Below are 19,468 nucleotides of genomic sequence, written 5' to 3'. Positions count from 1 at the left end.
CCTCCCTGGGCTTGTGAGAGAACTAAACCAGATTCCTGACCTGACACATGCCTACCCCACTGGCAGGGCCTCGGAAAATGACAACTGCTGCTCTGGACACCTTGTTACATTCCCCCAAATAGGAAATGCGTTCAGGAGCCATGGGAGGGGGCCCCATACATGCAGAGGCGAGGAGGAGTATGGTCGCAGGCAGCTTTTGCTCCTCCCAACAATGTTCGGGTAGGACCAGCATCCTCTTGTTTGCTTCACAGATGAGGAAACTAAAGCCCCAAGAGGCCAAGTGAGCTGCCTGAGGTCACACAGCAAGAGAGCGGCTCACATGTCCACCTTAAAGGTTCCCCGATTACCACTGAGGTGCTCTCTCCTTTGATCCACACGGAGGTGGCCCGTCCTGATGTTGCAGGTGGTTTAGACTAGCTGGGGCTACACAAGGATTCTAAATACCTTTGGAGAAGGTCACTGCGATGGGCAGTGAGGGGACCCAGAGAGTTGCTGGCAGTATGGTCTTGGATATAGCATCCTCGGAAGAAAAGGCAGGGAAGGAACCAAAGAAGAAAGTGAAATGGATATTTCTTGAGCACCTACTGTGTGCTGAACATTTTCCATCTGCTATTTCTTCGAATCACCGCAATAAAACTCAGAGGTTCCTAGAAGTTTCACCCATTTTACAGGCAAGGCTACTGAAGATCACACAAGCTCAGTAAGGGCTGCTGAGCCTTCAGTATGCACTGTCCCTTTGGTTAGAGACTGAGATGGCCTGGCTCTCCTTGGCCCAGGAGGCCTCTGGAGTACTTGCTGGAGTGGGGGTGAGCGGAGAGAGCCCTGCCAGGCCCCAGGCCCCCCCACCTTCTCCCCCCTCAGGCTCAATCTGTCAACAAGGCCACGGAGCCCAGCTGTTATTGCCGACATTGATCTGGACGATCAGAACCGTCAAGAGCCCGTTATTACTAGGAGTTTTAATCAACGCATGCCAGCTCAGCTGCCACTCAATTTGTGCTGGGCTGTGATGCTGACAGAGAGGGAAGGAGTGGGCATGCCAAAAAGGATTAAGGGGTCAACAGTCCCAGGCAAGGCAGGGCTGAAGCTGCCAGCACCACCAGGGGGCCTGGGACCTCACAGGGAGAAGGCAGAGCCTGTCCCCAGTCCCAAGGGGAGCTCCCAGGCACATAGCCCAAGTCACCCTGCCTCGCCTGTTCCTCCACCTGGCTCTGGAAATCACCCAGGCAAACACCCAGCAGCGCCCACTGCACGCAGGGTCGAACCTCATTACTGTTTGCCCTCTGCCGGGCCCGCTACCTCCTTCTAAAAGATTCCTACGTATCTGTATTCTATAATTTACAGCTCAAGGAGCCCCCTCCCAGGGCCGTTCTTGACCTCCAGAAGCAGAGGGATGCTGAGGAGACAGAGAGAAAGGAGACTGATTCCAGACACTGCTACAGACAGCCCAGCTGTGTGACCTTGGGCAAGTCGCCACACCTTCTGGTCTGGTTGCATGGCTTAGTTCTGGCTTGAGCTCCAGTGAAATACCAACCAGCTATTCCCCCTGCATGCCAGCCGTCTGGGCAGCATTCAACACACACTGAAGACACGAAAAGGGAAACTCAAACGCCCTGAGCACCGCCTGTGGGCAGGTGCTACACCAGGTGTCTTCCTCACTGTGCCCCTGAAGGCCCACCACTCCATGAGCTCGCTCTCGTTAGCCCAGTGCTGCAGACGGGGAGGCAGCCTCGAGGCCACAAGTGCCTTTCCCACGTCACTCAGCCTTCGAGAACTAGAGCCGTGTGCAAACACGGAGTGTCTGACTCCAAATCCACGCCTTCTCCACTGCGACACACGGCCCCTGTCCTATGGAGACGTAGAGAAGTAGGAGGTGTGGTCCCTGACGTCCAGGAGAACCTAGACCAACTGCAGGTATTGGGGAAACCCTGAGAGGGAGGGAGTCCTAGTGCAAGGTGGCTTATGCTTAGGAACAGCGCTAAAGTTCATGGCTGGCTTTGCCCACACACACGATGATCATGGCTAGCTATCTGGATGTACGGCCACCTGTCATTCCCATTAGAGGACCCCAGGGCATTCGGAGGCACTGGCTACCATCCCTGCTTCGGGCGGGGCGCTTCCCTTCCCTTCTCTGGCCCTCGGTCTTCTCATCTGTTCACCAAGAAAGGTGGCAGCTGGTCTCTCTGGGCCCTACAACTTGCACATCCCTTGTTCTCTGCAAGAGGCTGGCAGGCATCCCAAGGGAGGTCGGGTGGTAGGTTCAGGTAGCAGGTGGCACCTGAGCTGGGAGCTGCGCAGAAGGGTTGCTCTAGGGCAGGGGTGGGGAATGCCCAGCCCGCCGGCCATACAGGGCCCGCAAAATCATTCGGTCTGGTCCTGCCAAGGCAACCACAGGTAGGACTTGAAATTCAATAAATCTAGGAGCCTTTTTTCATAGCAATAATAATTCTGTATGGCCCGTGGATGATGCTGTAAATATTCAAATGGCAGAAAAAAGGTTCCCCACCCCTGCTCGAGGGGGAACGACTTGAGAGCATTGCTTGCAGGGCATTCTCATAGCCTCTTCAGATGGCTGGTTATCCTTCTGGGGGAAGTCGAGTCACCATGCCTTCTGCAACTCCCTCTAGAGCCCCCAGGACCCTGCCTGGAGTGGGCGTCCAGTTCAGCACTCGCCTCGTCAAAGTCAAAGCCTGCTGTCCTCCAGGTGACCAAGGTTATGAAGCCTTAGCCCCAGCCCTCCGGGCGCACCTATCCCCAAGGGGGGTGGGCACAGGGAGAGAAACACAAATGCATATTCTCACAGTCCTTAAAGTTTTTTACGCGGTGCAAATAAGCACGAGGGGCCGAGAGAAGGGAAACCAGGGAACACTTTCCCAAGCAAGTGTGTCAGGAGACCTGGAGAATGCCTGTTCAATAACTGTCCGGCAATTAGAATAAATAGCCTTCATGTAGCTCATTAATAACAATAATAGCCAACGCTTCCCAGTGCTTAGGGTGTGCCAGGCACTGTTCTAGATGCCTGATGGATATTAACTCGGAATATTAACCGCAGCCCGGTGGCGGAGGTGTTACTATCTCCTAGGGACCTGGACTTTCCGTTGCCTGCCCGTTTTCCCTCCCCCATCCCGGGTAACTAGACTCAGTCTGCGGCTCCGGGCGCGTCCCCGCACCACACCTTCTCACGGATAGCCTGGGCTCTGCGGGAGAAAGGATTTTATAAGCTGCTGGCTCTGGAAAGCACGGAGCAGCAGCCACGGAGCATATGCTTGAGCGGGTATATATTTATCCAGCGTATGCTGAGTGTAATTTTGGGCAGTTTGCATGTTTTATTTTTTGTCGCAGGGAGCGATTTAAGAGAAGGGACAAGAAGAGTTTACCCCTGAATGGAGACAGATGCCATATATGTTGGACCCTGAGGTTCCCCAAGTCGCAGGTGAATAGAAGTGGGTGGAGCATCAAGCTCCAGCTCTGACATCTCAGGTCCCTGCCACCCACAGCAAGGTACTCACCGGCCAGGCCAGCCACAGGGCCGGGCGCGTCAAGTCTGTTTCAGTGTCCCCCCCAGGCCTTCCTGACACTCTCCTAGCTGCTATTTACCAAGTACTAGACAGCGGCAGACACTGGGAGAAGCGCACACCATCCCCCTGACCTCTCTGGCAACCTGTGTCCCAGTGCTGCTGTGCAGGTGAGAACACTGACAGTCGCTGACACATCAATGTCATGGTCGGTACAGCAGGGACCTGCGTGCCAGGAAGCCCGCCCCCAGACCAGCGCTCTTGGCGTTTCCACCAAGGTTACTGGGGTCCTTCAGATTTGGGTTCTGATCCGGTGCTGCTGATCCCGATCCGAGTGACCCTGGGCACACCGCTGCTGGTCTCACTCACGGAATGGGGACGGCGGTTCCACTGGGCCGGGGCACTATGCAGATCCAAGATCCAAAGTGACACTCGGCAGCAGCTCAAGGGACATTTGTTCTCTTTCTCTCCCCCTCCACTCTCTGCCTGAAAGGTTTCCCTCTCACCCAGAATGAACTCAGGATGTAACATTTAAAAATATGCCTTAGAAAGAGCCTGCAAGGTTTCGGACCAGCTGGGAAAAAAATAAACAATATGCTCACGTGGGCGCCAGTGATTCAAAGCACGGGAAGCATTGGCTCAGCCAGAATCTACACCAGGGAACCAGCGGGGAAGGAGAGAGTCCATCGCGTGTGTGCGGAAAGGAGGCACCTGTGTGTGAGTCCCGGGGGCGGGATCCGAAGCCTCATTTTGGGGCTAGGTGAACAGACTGAGCTCTTTGGCAGCCAGGACACTGTGCAGGGCTATAACTTTGGGGCCTCGCAGAGTGCCCAACACATAGTAGGGACTTAGGACTGCATTGTGAATGCAGCTAAAATTTAAATAAAACTGTCGTCTGACTGATCACCAGTTTTTACTTCAACCAGTGATCAGTTTTCCCAGCTTAGTGAGATGTACCGAATGCTGGAAAACCCACCACCAACAATAAAAACAACAACAACTTGTTCTACGTATACATAGGTGGGGGAACTATAAGAAAAGATGAGGGACCTGATTAGTATAAAGGTCTGGGCCATGGCTACTTCTATAGGGCAGAAGGGGTGAAGTGAGAAAGGGAGGCGCCGGGGGCACGCTGACCACAGGATTCTGGAAGCAGGCGGTGGTCACCTTCTTGACTTGGGTGATGGTTACATGGGCCCCACTAATTACTATTGATGAAACTGCTATTTTACACACTTTTCTTTGTGCGTACTTCACAATAATATGGCTAAATGTGGATCACAGAGAAACTACTAAAGGGAAATACCAATATGTTAAGGGTGGTTGTTGGAGGTGGTATAACCATGTGATTTTTTTTCATTCTTTCTGCATTCTAAACATTCTTATAGGTACATATCATAATCTTACCATTGAAACAGATACGTTTTTAGTTGAAATGCCTCATTATCTAAACAAGGCAACAACAACATCATGGAGGTTGGATACAACACTCCGGCTTGAGACCCACCCTGTGGAGGGCCCTGTCTGTCCCTAGAGCTCACTGTGCACGAAAGAACAGCTCTCCAGGGAAAGAGCGGAGGGAAGAGTCCCACCGGCTGCCATATAGACTCATCTTCAGGGTCTTCCCTCTAGGGGCCCAGGCACAGATTTGATTCATGACCTTTGAGGGGAAGGAAGGAGCCAAGTCCAATTCTCTGGTTTCACAGGCAGCATTCGGGGCTCAGCTGAGGATGCACAATGAGCAGAGCCGCGCTGACATACAGGGTCCTTCTATTTATTATTTATTTATTTATTTAAATATATTTTTATTGATTCCAGAGAGAGAGGAAGGGAGAGGGAGAGAGAGAGAGAAACATCAATGATGAGAGTCATTGCTCGGCTGCCTCCTGCACGCCCCCTGCTGGGGGCCAAGCCCAAAACCCAGGTACGTGCCCTGACCAGGAATCGAACCGCGATCTCCTGGGTCATAGGTTGATGCTCGAACACTGGGCCACGCTGGTGGGCCGGGCAAGGGTCCTTTTATTACCTACATCTGTATCATCTCCATGACAGCGGTCTCCTGAAGTCACCACTCCTTTCAATGGTGGTGAGGGAAATCCTTAAAGATCAGTGAAAGCCAGGAAAGGATCCCATGTTTCTTGGGTCACCAAGCTCCTCCCTGTCTGATAGGACCTGGCCCCGCAAAGGGGAGGTTATGGGACTGTCCAGCTGGCGCCAGGCTATTAGCACTGAGTTTAGCCAGCAACGTTACACGTGCAGGAATAATTCCCAGTTTATGGACAAGATCACAGAGACTCAGAGACGTTCAGCAACTTGCTCAAAGCCACACAGCTTCCCCATGACGGGAATATTGAATTTGAACCCACTGAGTATCACAGCCAAGTCTGTTCTCCCCACGGGACCAGAATTCTAATTATTAGCCAGCCTCCCTAAGATCATATATAACTCTATCCAGGTACTATTTTCTCAGTCAGAAGAAAGGCTAGGGAGCATTTTATGAAACCTTTTCACTGTTTGCTACCTCAAGGCTAAAAGTTTCCAAGATCGTGGCTGGTGGTGAGAGCCCAGTTATTTTTTTTTTACCTGTACCCCAAACTACCTGTTTGCCACCACCGGAAAATTTCTATGGTCTCCAAGAATATCTGGGCTGGTGGGTGAAGACTTATTAAGGCAGAGTCAGTGAGAACTTGGAGGATATAAGAAAGGATATGTTTTCAAATCAGGAATAATGATGACAACTTCTCACCCATGTATCCCGAGACCCATGATAAAAGAGAAGAATGGTGATGAAAGATACAAGGATGCCACACTGTACGAAAAAGTGAATCCTAGACTGGAATTTAGGACGCCTGGCCTCAAGCCAAGCTTAGCTCTTGTGCTTTTGGACTCACTTTGTTCATCTTTATGTTTTACATAAGGAAAAAAGGTTCATATATTGTTAAGATCAAGTTAGGGAGTCAGTTGTCTCAAAGAGAAAGAAAATGTTCTTTGAATAGCATCTATAAAGATATGCTGCTCCGATATAGGAAGCTGCCCACAGAACCCACAACTTTCTGCTCTTTCTGCTTCCAATTTTAAACTTACATGTATAAATTCTTATTTATATTTGCATGTGCAGAGGGGGAAAAAGTAGAGCAAGACAGATATAGACCAAAGCGTGACAAAGTTATCTCTAAAGCGAGTGAGTAGTAGAGAAAGAGGACCTGGGTTTATACATTTTAGCAGTGTTTGAGTTATTTTATTACTTTATTTTGTTTTATTTTATTTTATTTTATTTTATTTTATTATTTTGTATTTTACAATGAGCACTGGTTACTAAACAACAAAAATGCAAAGAAACAAGGTGTGTGATTATCAGCAGCCCACAGCGGTGGATCCGGCGCTCACGGGCTCAGCACGTCCGCGCAGAACCTTGCAGTCGCTGGGTCCGACCCCCTCCCACTGTCCCGGAGACGACACCCCGCCCCCACCTGCCCTTCTCCGCGCTGACGCTCAGTGTTGGACCCTCTCCCACTCGCATCTTGCACACTTCACCAGGCTCGACTCCCTAAAGTACTGCTTTTACTTTATCACTCCTCTGCCCAAGGTCCCACTGGGCCGACCCCCCCAGCCTGCCCTCCACCTGCACCCTGAAAGAACACCAGCCCTCTAAATCGGGGCTCGTTGGGAAAGCCAGAAGCAGTGTTGCTCCTTCTAAAAACAACTCCCATCCCGTACCTGCTCCCACATTGTGGAACACACGCCATTTGCAAACTGTCCTCGCAGACTTCCATGCTAAATAAATAACTCAGAGCACAGAGAGATGCTTCTGCTCAGAGCAACTCTGTTTATAATGGACTAAAGTTGGGAACACTCAAAATGCCCATCAATTAGACAAAGTAAATGATGGTACAGTCCCCTCCTTGGAATATTAGGCCACCGCTACAAATGACGCCATGAGGTGGCTCTGGTTGAGCACTAGGGTTCTGGCCCTGGGCTGCTTGGCTTACGCTCCCGCTTCAGAACTTAGGAGCCACGCAATCTTCAGTGAGCTACTTAAGATTTCCCTGCCTCAGTTTCCCCATCTGTAAGAGCAGGGGTAATGAGACCCATCTCAGAGGTGTTGGAACATAATGAGCACTCAGGTAATTTCAGCTCCCGTTGCCACCGCCGCCACCATCACGGTCCCTGCGTGAAATATCAGATAATCGCAGTAACAGCGCCCCTGTTTCCTGCCTACTTCGGGCCAGGAGCTGGTGCATTAGGTCTGCATTATCTTAGTTAATCCTGACAGCGGTTTGTCAGGCTTTATTATCTCCCTTTTACTCAACAGGATCCTGAGACTCAGAGGCCTTACGGGATTTGTCCCGAAGCTACACGGCTAGTGAATGACAGAGTGAGTTTGTGGCCGGGGCGTCTCTAATGCCAGACACTGGGCTCTTAAACACTACACTGACCTCCTGGAGGGGAAGGCGACGCTGGGAGGAAATGCGTCCTCTCATAGGGGCACCTGTCCAGAGATGAAACGGTGTTTGAGGCAGGCGAGTGAAATACAATTAAAATGTCAACAATTGCTCCCGAGATGATTACAACAGGGATAGAGATCCCCCCCCCCCCCCCCCCCCGTATGTTGACTTTTCCACCAACCAACAAGCTAAACCCCAGGCTGCTTTTTCTGCCCTCAGGCCCTTCCAATATTAGAACTACCGCCCTTTGGGAATATTCATTCATGACAGCACAGAGCTCAGGAGTTGAAAGGGACTCTGGGCCCGCCCAAGGCGGGCCCCAAACTGCTTCTCTGGTTCCAGGGCACCTTCCCGGGAATCATTCAAGACAGCCAACAGGTGGTAGAACCAGCACAGCAGCCCCCATCCCCACCTCCAGTGGGCTCCTTTCCTCCAGGCCCTTCTTCAGGAAACCAAAGGGCGCAACCTATCGCTTTGGCAGGGCGGGGGCTGCTCCCTGACTTGAACAGATGATGACTTCCACACAATAAAACCGGCTTCCCAGAAACACCATCGGACCCCGCAAATGCAGGGCCCCAAGAAATAAAACAAGGGGGGAAAATAAAGAAGGCTTCAGATGTCACACAGAGAATAAAATCCATAATGTCATAAAAGGGTGCATAGGCTCGATGACATATAATCTTGGAAACCCCGTCACCTGGAAGAGAGGAAGGCGCTGCTGGAAGTTTACAAAAGGGGAACCTGCAAATACAGAGCTCCCAATGGAGGGGCGGCTCCTCCCCTTTCGCCCCCAAGGTCCGAGCCTTGGCTGCAGGCGCCGAGTCAAGGGGCACCGTTCCAATTTCTTTCTTTTCTGACCTCCCCACCCCCTTTCCCTTATTCATTCTCTCTTACCTTCCTCCAGATTCAAGGAAGGACACTGAAGGAGGGTGGAGAGGAGGAGGAGCCCCTCCCTTTACGTCCCTGACACTAGGGACACTGGCTTTATCCTGGCGACTACCCTCACTCAGCCTGCGGAAGTTGCCATCTGATGAGTTGAGAGAATGGGCTTTGGAATTAATTGGGCGGCTCTGAACGCCTGCTCTGCCTTTACCTGGCCGCCTGGACTTGGCAAGTTTCTCAAGCCTTCTGGATCCCTTTCCTCAAGCACAACGTAGGCGTGACAAGTCAGGAGAATGCAATGCGACGCTGTTTACAAGCATTTATCCCAGGGTCTGGCACCTAATCAGCGTTTGGAAACTCCCTCTGTTTCCTCCATCAGTACTACTATTACTGATAACATTGATAGCACTGCTTTGTTCATCGGTAGCATCAGCTCGCTAATGCTATCAGTAATAACATCAGTACCAGTATTACTGATGCAGGGGCATGTGGAGAACTCTCTGTCTGAGGACCTGGGTGGTCAGAGGGCACTTTGATGAGGACACCATGTGGGAGATGTTCCACCCTTTAAATGCTCTTTCCCAACCCAGGAGTCTGAATTTCCCTAAAGAGGCTTTGCCTCCTGACTTTGCATATTTCTATAGATTTTTTAAAAAACATATCTTTATTGATTTCAGAGAGAGGAAGGGAGAGAGAGAGATAGAAGCATCAATGATGAGAGAGTCATTGTTTGGCTGCGTCCTGCACACCCCGACTGGGCATCGAACCCGCAACCCAGGCATGTGCCCTGACCGGGAATCAAACCTCCATCTCCTGGATCCTAGGTTGATGCTCAACCTGAGCCATGCCCAGCCGGGCTAGGTTTTAGTTTTGAAGAAATATGTGACAAGCATCATTCCTCCTACTTTGGATTCTGGCACAGCCTGTCCTGGTTATACAGTGAATCCATCTCACCCCATCGCTGCTCTGCAGAGATGAACTGAGCTCTGAGAGTCCTTTTGAGGAGAACCAGTTCCCAGGGGCCAGACCCACCCAGGCTCAGCCCTGCCCCACCCGCCCAGGGGGCCGGATGCCGGGTAGAGGGGTTTGGGCTTGCCGGGGGCAGCGGTGCCTGGGCTGTGTGCCACAGTGATCCCTTGCTCTGTGGCCCCTCCTGCAGATCTTCCCCACCCTCTTGAGTTTTGTTTCCTTTAATTATAGTCAATTGAGTCATAGAAGGGGGGAGAGGAGGAATGGAGAAGCAGCCTCTCTTTAACTGAACCAGATTTCAGTTTTTGCCTCCTGCTGAGCAGTGCCAAGAGGCTCCTGACCCATAATAAATGAAAATTCATATCTTTATGCATCTTGGCTTTTTAAAAGGCAGCATTTTTTGGTTGCCTCTCAGCATCGCAGGGCAAGCAGGGGTCCTATGGTTCTTTGTAGCATTTGGGAGGCCAGATGGCATTTTAGGTCAAATCGGGAAAGAAAAAGAGGAGAGGAGGTGAGGATGTGGCAGGGTGACTCGGGGGTGGAACAGAGTGGGCTTGGTCTGGAATCCAGAGGCATGGCGAGAACACCTCCCTCCCCAATGGCACTGTCACTCCCTAGGATCTGCCCAGCATGCCGACCCCGGCACCTCCTGCCGTCCTCACTTTCCATGAAGACCCTGGACCGGCTCACCTTGCCCCTCCTTCCTCTATGCTTCTTCACATTCCCTCATTTTCCACCAGGCAGTTCTGTTTTTCTCATGTATAAAGTGGAGACAGTCATAAAACCTAGCTCATAGGATGCCTGTGAGAATTAAATTGGCTAAAATAAGCAATGCACTTAGAATCACGCCTGGCACAGGCACTGTATGGATGATTGCTCTTCTATTACTAGCTTTTCTCTCTTGTGAAATGGATATAATGATATCCATCTAGGAGCAGAGTTACAAGCATTTGCTGCCACAAACATAAGGGAGCTGGCATACAGTCGGTGCTTAATGAGTGCCTGGCCTTTCCTATCACCACCTGCCTTCTCCCCACTACTCACATCAGCCCCATTAGATGGTCTTATGCAGAAATACAAAGCGGTGTGTTCAAGGACACAACTGCAGCCCTGCTGAAGTGCATCTCATCTTGTGAACTAGCTTATAAAACAAGGCGGGCTCTTGGTTTTGTCTCTCTCGATCCATTCACAGTCCTGGATACAGGAGTGTTGCTAAGTAAATCTTTGGTCTGCTGCAGTGGCCAATGCTATAAGGCTACAACTGTAGCCAGGCCAGCGTGGCTCAGCAGTTGAGCATCAACCTAGGATCCAGGAGATCACGGTTCGATGCCCAGTCATGGCACATGCCCGGGTTGCGGGCTCGAATCCCCGGTTGGGGGCGTGCAGAAGGCAGCCGATCAATGGTTCTCTCATCATTGATGTTTCTATCTCTCTCTCTCCCTCTCCCTTTCTCTCTCTGAAATCAATAAACACACATTAAAAGAAAAAAGACCAAAAAAACAAACAAAAAAAAGACTACAATTGTAGGAAGGTGCAACTGGGAGGAAGGAGTCCTGGGATCGTTTTGATTGGATCACTGCTTTCTACATGAACTTGAGTGATCCTGGCATTTCCCAGACCTTCGCCTTTCTGTCTGTATGATGGTAGAGGTGCTGGCCTGGTTAGAGGTTCTACAGGGTCCTTTCATGCTATGGCAGCCTTGGTCTGTGAATTCACGCTATAGGTCAATGTGTAGATTAAAGGTGGCCACACAATCCTGGCTACTCTTCTATGGACAAGTGAAGTACCGTTCCCTCCCCTTGAATCTGAGCTGACCAAATGACCTGTCTGACTGATAGAAAGTGGTAGGAATGATGTTCTGGGACTTCTGAAACTCGGTGCTAAGAAGCCCCGCAGCTCCCGCCTAGGCTCTTGGAACACCTGATCTTGGGATGCTCGCCATGCAAATCCAGCCTCCCTGGTGTGAGGAGCCCAAACCAAAAGGCAAGGCCATGGGCCGGCACTCTAGTCAACAGCCCCAGCTGAGGTCCAACCCAGTCAGAATCGATGGCCAGCTCTCCCAGCCCCAGCCCCTGCCCTGCCAGGTAAGTGAAGGGGCTCTCCTGGATCAAACCCTCCAGCCTCAGATAGCCCACCCGTCCTGGATCAGAGGCAAATCACCCAGGTGAGCCCTTCCCATATTCCTTACCCACAAAACTGTGAGCAAAAGATAAGTTGTTTGACTGAATGCAAGAAGTCAAAGAAGGTGGCCTTATAGATGCTGGTGAATATGCTTAAAAGACACTCTGTGCTCTGTTCTCCCCAGGCAGAGAAGTGGGTGAGAGCTACCGAAGGAAGTCATGTGGGTTTGAGGGATCTGAGGGCAAAGGGGGTCTGTGTCTCTTTTGACGGGTAGCATTTGGTGGATGGTAAGCATGGTCATGTGCCATCCCTGGCATAAAAAGCAGCTGCCGATAAATGCCCTCGTGGTCTGTCTAGGTCAAGAGGGCTCCATCCAGCTCCCCTCAGATCCTCATGGCCTCAGGGTGGTGTAGAAGAGCTGCTGGACATTCCTCGTGCTCCCCACAGAATGGAAAAGCTATCTGATGACAGAGCCAGCTGGGCTCTAACGACCGGTGGTGGGATGCACAGAACACAGCAGCAGGTGCCAGGATGGACCACACACCTACATGGCGCATGGGAACAGAGAGCTCCTGGCATATACCAGAGAGGAAAGAGTGCTGGGCGAGGGCCGGAGGAGACAGCAGGTACTAGGACTGAGAGGCGACGGTCCAGCACAAAGCGTCTCCTGGCCGCCATGCCTTAGGCATGCACCAGCCCCCCTGAGCTTGGATGTTCAGGAAGAAGACGGGGCAGGAAACCTAAATTATCTAGAAGTGAGTTTCTACTACCCATGAAAGGAGCAAAACAAAAATGGAATTCGGTTACCGAAACGCTAAAAAAATTAAATACGGTTTGCTCCTGAAATGTTGTGGCCCCAGATGTCATATCCAGAACATAAAGGCATCAGTAATTGTGGTCCCATCATCTCACACATAAATAGCACTTTGTAAATCCCAAATAATTTACCGCGGCGTTCTTTGATTTTTCAGAGAAACCTGTGGGTTTAAGAGCAATTGCTTCCTTTTAAAAAGATTAATGAACTGAGGCTAATGAGGTCAACATAGATTGTAAAGCTCTCCCAGGACCAACTCAGGGCCTACGCCCAATTCACCCGGACCAGCCTCGTTTCTAATGTTCTTTGCCGCCACCTCCTCTCCGGTCCACAGGAGAGCAACCCAAAGTGACTCTGGCACTAATCATGACACTGTAGACATGTTCTTGGCCTCCATCCTGCTACCTTGGGGTGAAACCTTGAAAAGTCCGTTTGCTCTCCACATTGCTGAGGGAAGCTACCGTCCAGGTTTGCCCTAAAGATGAGTTAGTCATTGGGTGCAGACGTGCCTTGAGAGCTCTAAAAGCGTTCTAAAAATATAAGGTATAATGATTTCTTTTTGCCATATGGCGTTTATTAAAAGAGGGGCTGTTAGAAAAAGTTTCTCTTTGCAGGCGTGATGAAGAGCATACAGAGAAATGAGAGAGATTTTACATTTCAGTGTGAAAGCCGGTATTTATCTGTCTCTTCTGAAGTCATGGAGAGAAAGCCTGCCTTACATCCACCGAGCCCTGGAGTTGCAGCTTCAACATCAGATCCTTAATCTAGAGAGGAAGCTCCCTGACAACCTCATCAGACTGTTGAAATTTCTCTCCACCTCCAGGGACTGAATGTCCTTTTGTTCTCTCTTTCTCTTCATTTTTCCAGTTTACATTAATGAGAGGAAAAAAGACATTTCTTGCCTAGACACATACACGCGCACGCACACCGCTCGGCGTTCTGAGGGTTCATTCTCCTGGGATATCTACCCTCAGGAAGGAGCTTAATTAGTCCAGGAAAAAAGAACTGATGGGAAAAGGGAAAAGAGACAGGCAGATTAATGCTTTCAGAAATATCAGTCTCATGGTTTGGAGGCAACACCAATGACTTGGGACATCCTTTTGAGTTGTCTGTCCACTGACTAGCCCTAAGGCCTGGGCAAGCCCTCCTCTCCCTCACTGGGCCTCGCTTTTCCGATATGCAAAAGGAAGGGTTGGTTTGCAATACCCTGTAGCATGTGGCTGCTGGTGCACACTGACCTCGCATCCACAGCCCCTCTTTCTGTTGCTAGCACCCTACTTTTCCTTGAGTCTATGCCTTCCCCCAGCTCACTACCACATATTTTAGGTGCGCTTGGCCCAAGCCCCAGGGAATGACTGTTTCTGGGATGAGCCCCATCCTTCCCCCTGACCACAGTGACTGGTACAGGGATGGGCCTGGAAACCCAGCTGGCCCACTGAGGTGGAATCCTGTGACTTTAGGGGGCGCTAGGAGAGAGGTCTCCGCGCCCTGCAGGACTCACTGAGTGCAGAGGGCATGGCTGGCCAGAGAAGGACACGTCCTGAGGAAAGCAGAGCTAAGGGAAGGAGAGCGATCCCAAAGACACTGTTTGAGCCTCTCAGTCCTCCCGAGCCTGCACTTCCATTTGAGCCAATATACGACCTCTTTTTGCCTAAACTAGTTTCTATTGAGCTTCTCTCATTTACAATCCTTAGATTTCTAATCAATAAAATCTCCAATGGCCCATCCACCTCTGTGGATACGCTGATCTTTGAGTCTAAAATAGGGTTTCGTTGCACCATCTCATTCTCTAGAAACGTCTCCTTATTGGTCTCCTGGCCGTTGTCTATTTCCCAGCCATGTGTTGGCACCTTAAGAGCCCGCTTCCCAAGAGCCTAGTGCAGAGCAGGGACTCCCATTCCCGGGCCAACCCTGCCTCCCCACCCTTTTTCCTTCCTTCCTCATTTACCCAGGTGGGCACTATTGGGGTGCTGAGTTGGATCCACAGATTCCACGGTCTCTCCCTCAGCTTGTTAGTTGAGATTAAACCTGAAAAAAGCCAGGCTGTGCTATAAATCATCACAGGTGATAGAACAGATGCAGGTACAGAGAACCGTGATGATCGTCAGAAAAACATAGTCTCTTCTCCAAGTGGGGGATGGGAACAGCTTCATAAAGGAAGGGACTCTGGATAGGCATCTACTTGTTTGCTAAATGGGCTGGGGGAGCAATTCACTTTAGGCAAATAAAACAGCCTGAGCAAAGGCCCTGAGGCAGTAAACAGGGAAGTGTATGTTCACAGAATGACCTTTAATTAGCTCCATTTGGCTCTAGTGTAAAATGAAGTAAAGGGAACCAAATCAAGAAGGGCGATGAATGCCAGGGTAAGGAGCTTAGCCTGTAGGGCAACGTTTCTCGAGTCGGCTTCCAAGGTCCCCCTGCCTCCCCCACATGTAAACACTCATTAAACTGTTACAAATCCAGGTTTCTGGGACCAAAGCTCCTCTACAGAATCAAAATTTCTGGCGTGGAATCCTGATACCCACATTTGAAATAAGGTCATTCCTACGGGGGAAAATCGCCCAGCTTGACACCCTCTTCTGTAGGCCACGCATGTCTTCGGTGTCCTATTCCACATGAGACACTAAATAAAGCTCCGTACTCACAAGTTTGCCATCCTCTCCGTGCGTTAGCCATCCCTGCTCCTTTCCTAAGGTACGTGAGATCAGTTCCAACACCAGCTTCCCCAGCAAGCGTTCTACCAACCTTAGGTCTCAGCTAAAACTTCCTCTTCTGGACATTCATGGTGACGCACCCCCATTAATAGAGATAAGACGTGCCGTGTCCCACCCCACTCCCCAACGAGCCGCAGGCTTCCCGAAGCCCGGAGCTCTCAGGGACCTGTCATATACTGGGGACTAATGTTCTCATTTCATTCTTTCAACAATTCTACAAGGCAGGTTTAATCGTCCCACTCTACAGGTGAGGAAACTGAAGGCCACCGAGGTCGGAGCGGTGAGCAGTGGCCAGCGGCCCCTGGCAGGCAGGGGGCTCCCGCAGGCAGCCTGGGCGCCTGGGCGCGCACCTCACTCACGAGTCGTTGGCACTTACCACGCAGCCCGAGGAGTCCACCTGGCGGTCAGACACGCACTTGAAGTTCCGAGTGCAGCCCCCGTTGTTCCGAGAGCAGTCGCGGACCGGCCCAAAGGAGGACAGCAGGTCGTTGATGGTTTCAAAGTACGTGGACAGCATCGCTTCTTCCCTTGGAGAGAAAGGGGATGGTTAAACCCCAGGGACATCTGGATCGTTAGCTCTTTTAAAAAAAAAACAACTTAAATGTGCACTCGTTACATTCGATATCATCGTTTATGATATTTATAATCAAGAAAATGATACAAAAACATACCTAAAGAGAAAAGAAGGAAAGGAAAGAAAACCAGTCCAATAGTTGCATCATTATATGGCATGATGTGTGTCTAGTTGTGATAAAAGAAGATTGTACTTGGAACTTTATGCCCTTTATTTCATGAATCTTCATAATTTTGGAAGGAAGGCACCCAACTTCCAGTCAACCAGTAAGGGAACCGTGGCTCAGAAAGGTGAAGACATCTCCTGCTGATGGCCACCACCTTGGGATGGGGCGGAATGGAGGTTTGGGCCAACCCCCTCCCACTGCCCAGCTCTTAACTTGCATCATTTATGTTTCTACACATGCCAGACCTCCCCATGGTAACTCTTCTAAATGGGCACACCCCTACCATTCTGACTTCATGGATATAAACTGAAAGACTGGTCACAACAGCTGTTGGAAAGGTTCTGGGATTCTAGGCAAACACATAATTCCCCCCAAATGAGGTTCCCAAGAGATAAAGCTGGACTAGGTACCACGGTTCATGGCTCTTCCAAAATTCTCTTAGATGAGAGATACAGATGGAAGTTTCTGGAGTCTGTTTTCCTGAGAAAGGTCCACACAAGGATTACTCTAGCACTGGAACATCTAAGATGCCCACAGTTGCAGGAGGTATTAAAGGGGCCCCACAGGCAGTGAGAAGAGGCATTGTATCTTCCATGATGTGTGACTCGTGGAATCCAGAATTGTGAAAGGGGAGACGCCGGTATATCTACATGTAGCAAGAAGGGGTGATGAGTGCTACTAGTGATGTCTCTGGATAACCCTTCATGCCTTTCCCCATCCTTTCCCTCCTCAGGCTCGGAGCTCCAGATTTTGGTCTCCTAGCTTACTTCCTGTCTCCAGTTTTCCTGCCTGCTGTCCGATCTTTCATACTAACTGCCAGCGAACAGGTTAAATTCCGGCTCTAATTAGGTACCCCACTGGTCAATAGCTCTCCATTACTTATAGAAGAAAATCTAAAGTAGTTTCCTTGGCTTTCAAGGTCCTTTATAATCTGGCCCCTGCCCACCTGCCCGGCTACAGTTACCCTGCTCTCATATTCTCTATCTGCTCACCACAGGCCCCTTTCATTCCCTAAATACGCAAGCTGAGGTCTGGTTCCCTGTAGACAGACTCTGGAACAGAGTTGCCTATAGGGGGTTATCAAGGAACCCTCTTGGGATCCACTTGGAGGAAATAAGCAGGGCAGGACTGGGCAAAGGAGAGGCTGGCCTACAATGCGGTTGATTCTATGTAGATCATAGGCCCCAGTCGGGTCCTGTGGGGAGCTCTCAGGAAGGTGGGAGGGCTCTTTACAGGGGCCCCGAGAAGAGGCAAGGGATCCAGGCCTTGACATCATGTCAGCCACTCACTGGCAAGGGCTGCCATCTGGAAGGAGGTACCCTTGGGTGAAGCAGTTCCCTGTGGCCGAAGGCAATGCCCAGTAAGGGACACAGTGCGGACCATCGGCCATGATCTCGGGATGGGTGCGTCAGGTCTGAAGAGGGAACCTGAACACAGTGTGTACCTTCACCTCCCCGAATCCTTAACCATGCTGTTCTGTCTAGGATGCTCATCTCTAACTTTTCTCCCTGACACACTCCTAAGAATCCTCCAAAACTGTTGAAATCCATTCATTCATTCATTCATTCATTCATTCATTCATTCATTCGTTCATATACTGCACGTGATTTTCGAGTGCTTACCGTGTACCGGGCACCACTCTAGGTACTGGGGATGCAGCAGTGACACGGGTCAGGACTCTGCTCCCCAGAGCTTATTCTGCATGACCTGCTTTGTGAAACTTTCTCTGCCCCCACAACCAGAACTGATTCCTTTTCCATTTGTGGACACTGTTTATTCTATTATCTTACTGATTTTAATCATCAGCTCCACGATTTCCTAGAAAGACTGGAGACTGTAAGCTTTTGCCATGAAGGGGCCAAGCTTTACTCATCCGTGTTTAGCCCTCAGCACAAGGCCTGGTAAGAACTTGTACTATGTAAAATGTTTTTCAAATGAAACAAAGAAAACACCAGAAGGCGTGGCTGCAGTCTCCACCCATCAGTCCTTTTACCAAGTCTCTCCAGCAGCACACGCCCTGCCCGCCCGCACCTCGGGGTTCCCAGTCCGAATCCTCCGTGCTCTGGGTGTGGCGCCGGGACCAAGGAGCGGACGCTGAGAGAGCTGCCGTTAGCCCTCCTCCCTAACTTCCTATCGAGTGCGGCGGGTGACGGGTGGGGGAAGAAGGAACAGTTCCTGAAGCGGGGCCCTGGGGACTTGTCACTTCTGAATCATGGAAAGAGTTGGTTATCCTGAGACCACGTGAAGGCTACTACATATTAATATCCTTAGAGGGGGAAGAATACGTGGGGAATGAGAGGAGGAGATAGAGACAGAGGGAGAGACAATCTCCCTCTGTCAAAGTGTGAGAATGAGACAAGAGACAAACATGTACAGAAACCACGAAAAAGAAAGAAGAGAAACATAGAGGCAGAAACAGTCATCCAGAAGAAGATGGACAGATGGATGGATGGATGGACGGATGGGTGGATGATGGATGGATGGATGGATGATGGATGGATGGATGGATGGGTGGATAAATGGGTGGATGGGTGGATATTCAGATGGATGGATGGACGGACGGACAGGTGGATGGATGGATGGATGGATGGATGGATGGATGGATGGATGGATGGATGGATGGATGGATGGATGGATAAATGGGTGGATGGGTGGATGGATAAATGGGTGGATGGGTGGATATTCAGATGGACGGACGGATGGACAGACGGACGGGTGGATGGATGGATCCAGAAGAATATCATATAGAGATTAAAACAGAGGAGCATGGAGGCAAAGTATGCGGCAAGAGAGACAAAGATAAAATTAGATTAGTAGAAAGACAGAGAGGGAGAAACAAACTAAACACAGAGATTCAAAATGGAGCAAACATGAAGGAAGTAAACAGAACAAATGTGTGCAGTGTGGAGGGGAAGGGGTGGGGGAGGAGACAGAAAGGCCGAGGCGACACTGCAGATAAAAACACTGCGTGCGTGGAGAAGAACAGAGACAGCGAGAGGAGACACGGAGGACGCCGGAGAGGAACAAAGGAAAGGAAGAAAAATACAAAAAAAGGCCCCTTCCCGGGAACCTGGAGACAGCTTGCTGCACAAATTAGGAGGCTGTTAGTTTCTGAAAGGACTGATTCTGAATAAACATCAGTTACATCGGGAACATTATTTAAAAAACACAAAGACCTGACACTGGGGCTGTTACTGTCTAGAGAAGCGATTGTGTCAGGCTGGGAAAATGAAGGATCTGGGTGCCGTTACAGAAGGAGCTTGAGGCCGAG

The 19,468-nt window shown here is 50.4% G+C and overlaps 1 protein-coding gene across 2 annotated transcripts in view; it reads right to left on the bottom strand.

Moving 5' to 3' along the window:
- Positions 1-19,468, bottom strand: part of ASTN2 (astrotactin 2) — a 694,472-nt gene that overhangs the window by 274,468 nt on the left and 400,536 nt on the right. For both annotated transcript variants that reach the window (XM_087822856.1, XM_087822857.1), the window contains exon 11: positions 15,834-15,984. In XM_087822856.1, the coding sequence (XP_087678982.1) occupies positions 15,834-15,984 (151 nt within the window). The remainder of the gene's footprint in view (positions 1-15,833; positions 15,985-19,468) is intronic.

The sequence above is a fragment of the Miniopterus natalensis genome, chromosome 12 (genome assembly GCF_054644295.1).
Source record: "Miniopterus natalensis isolate mMinNat1 chromosome 12, mMinNat1.hap1, whole genome shotgun sequence".
NCBI lineage: Eukaryota > Metazoa > Chordata > Mammalia > Chiroptera > Miniopteridae > Miniopterus > Miniopterus natalensis.
This window is presented reverse-complemented; position numbering and strand designations above follow the sequence as displayed.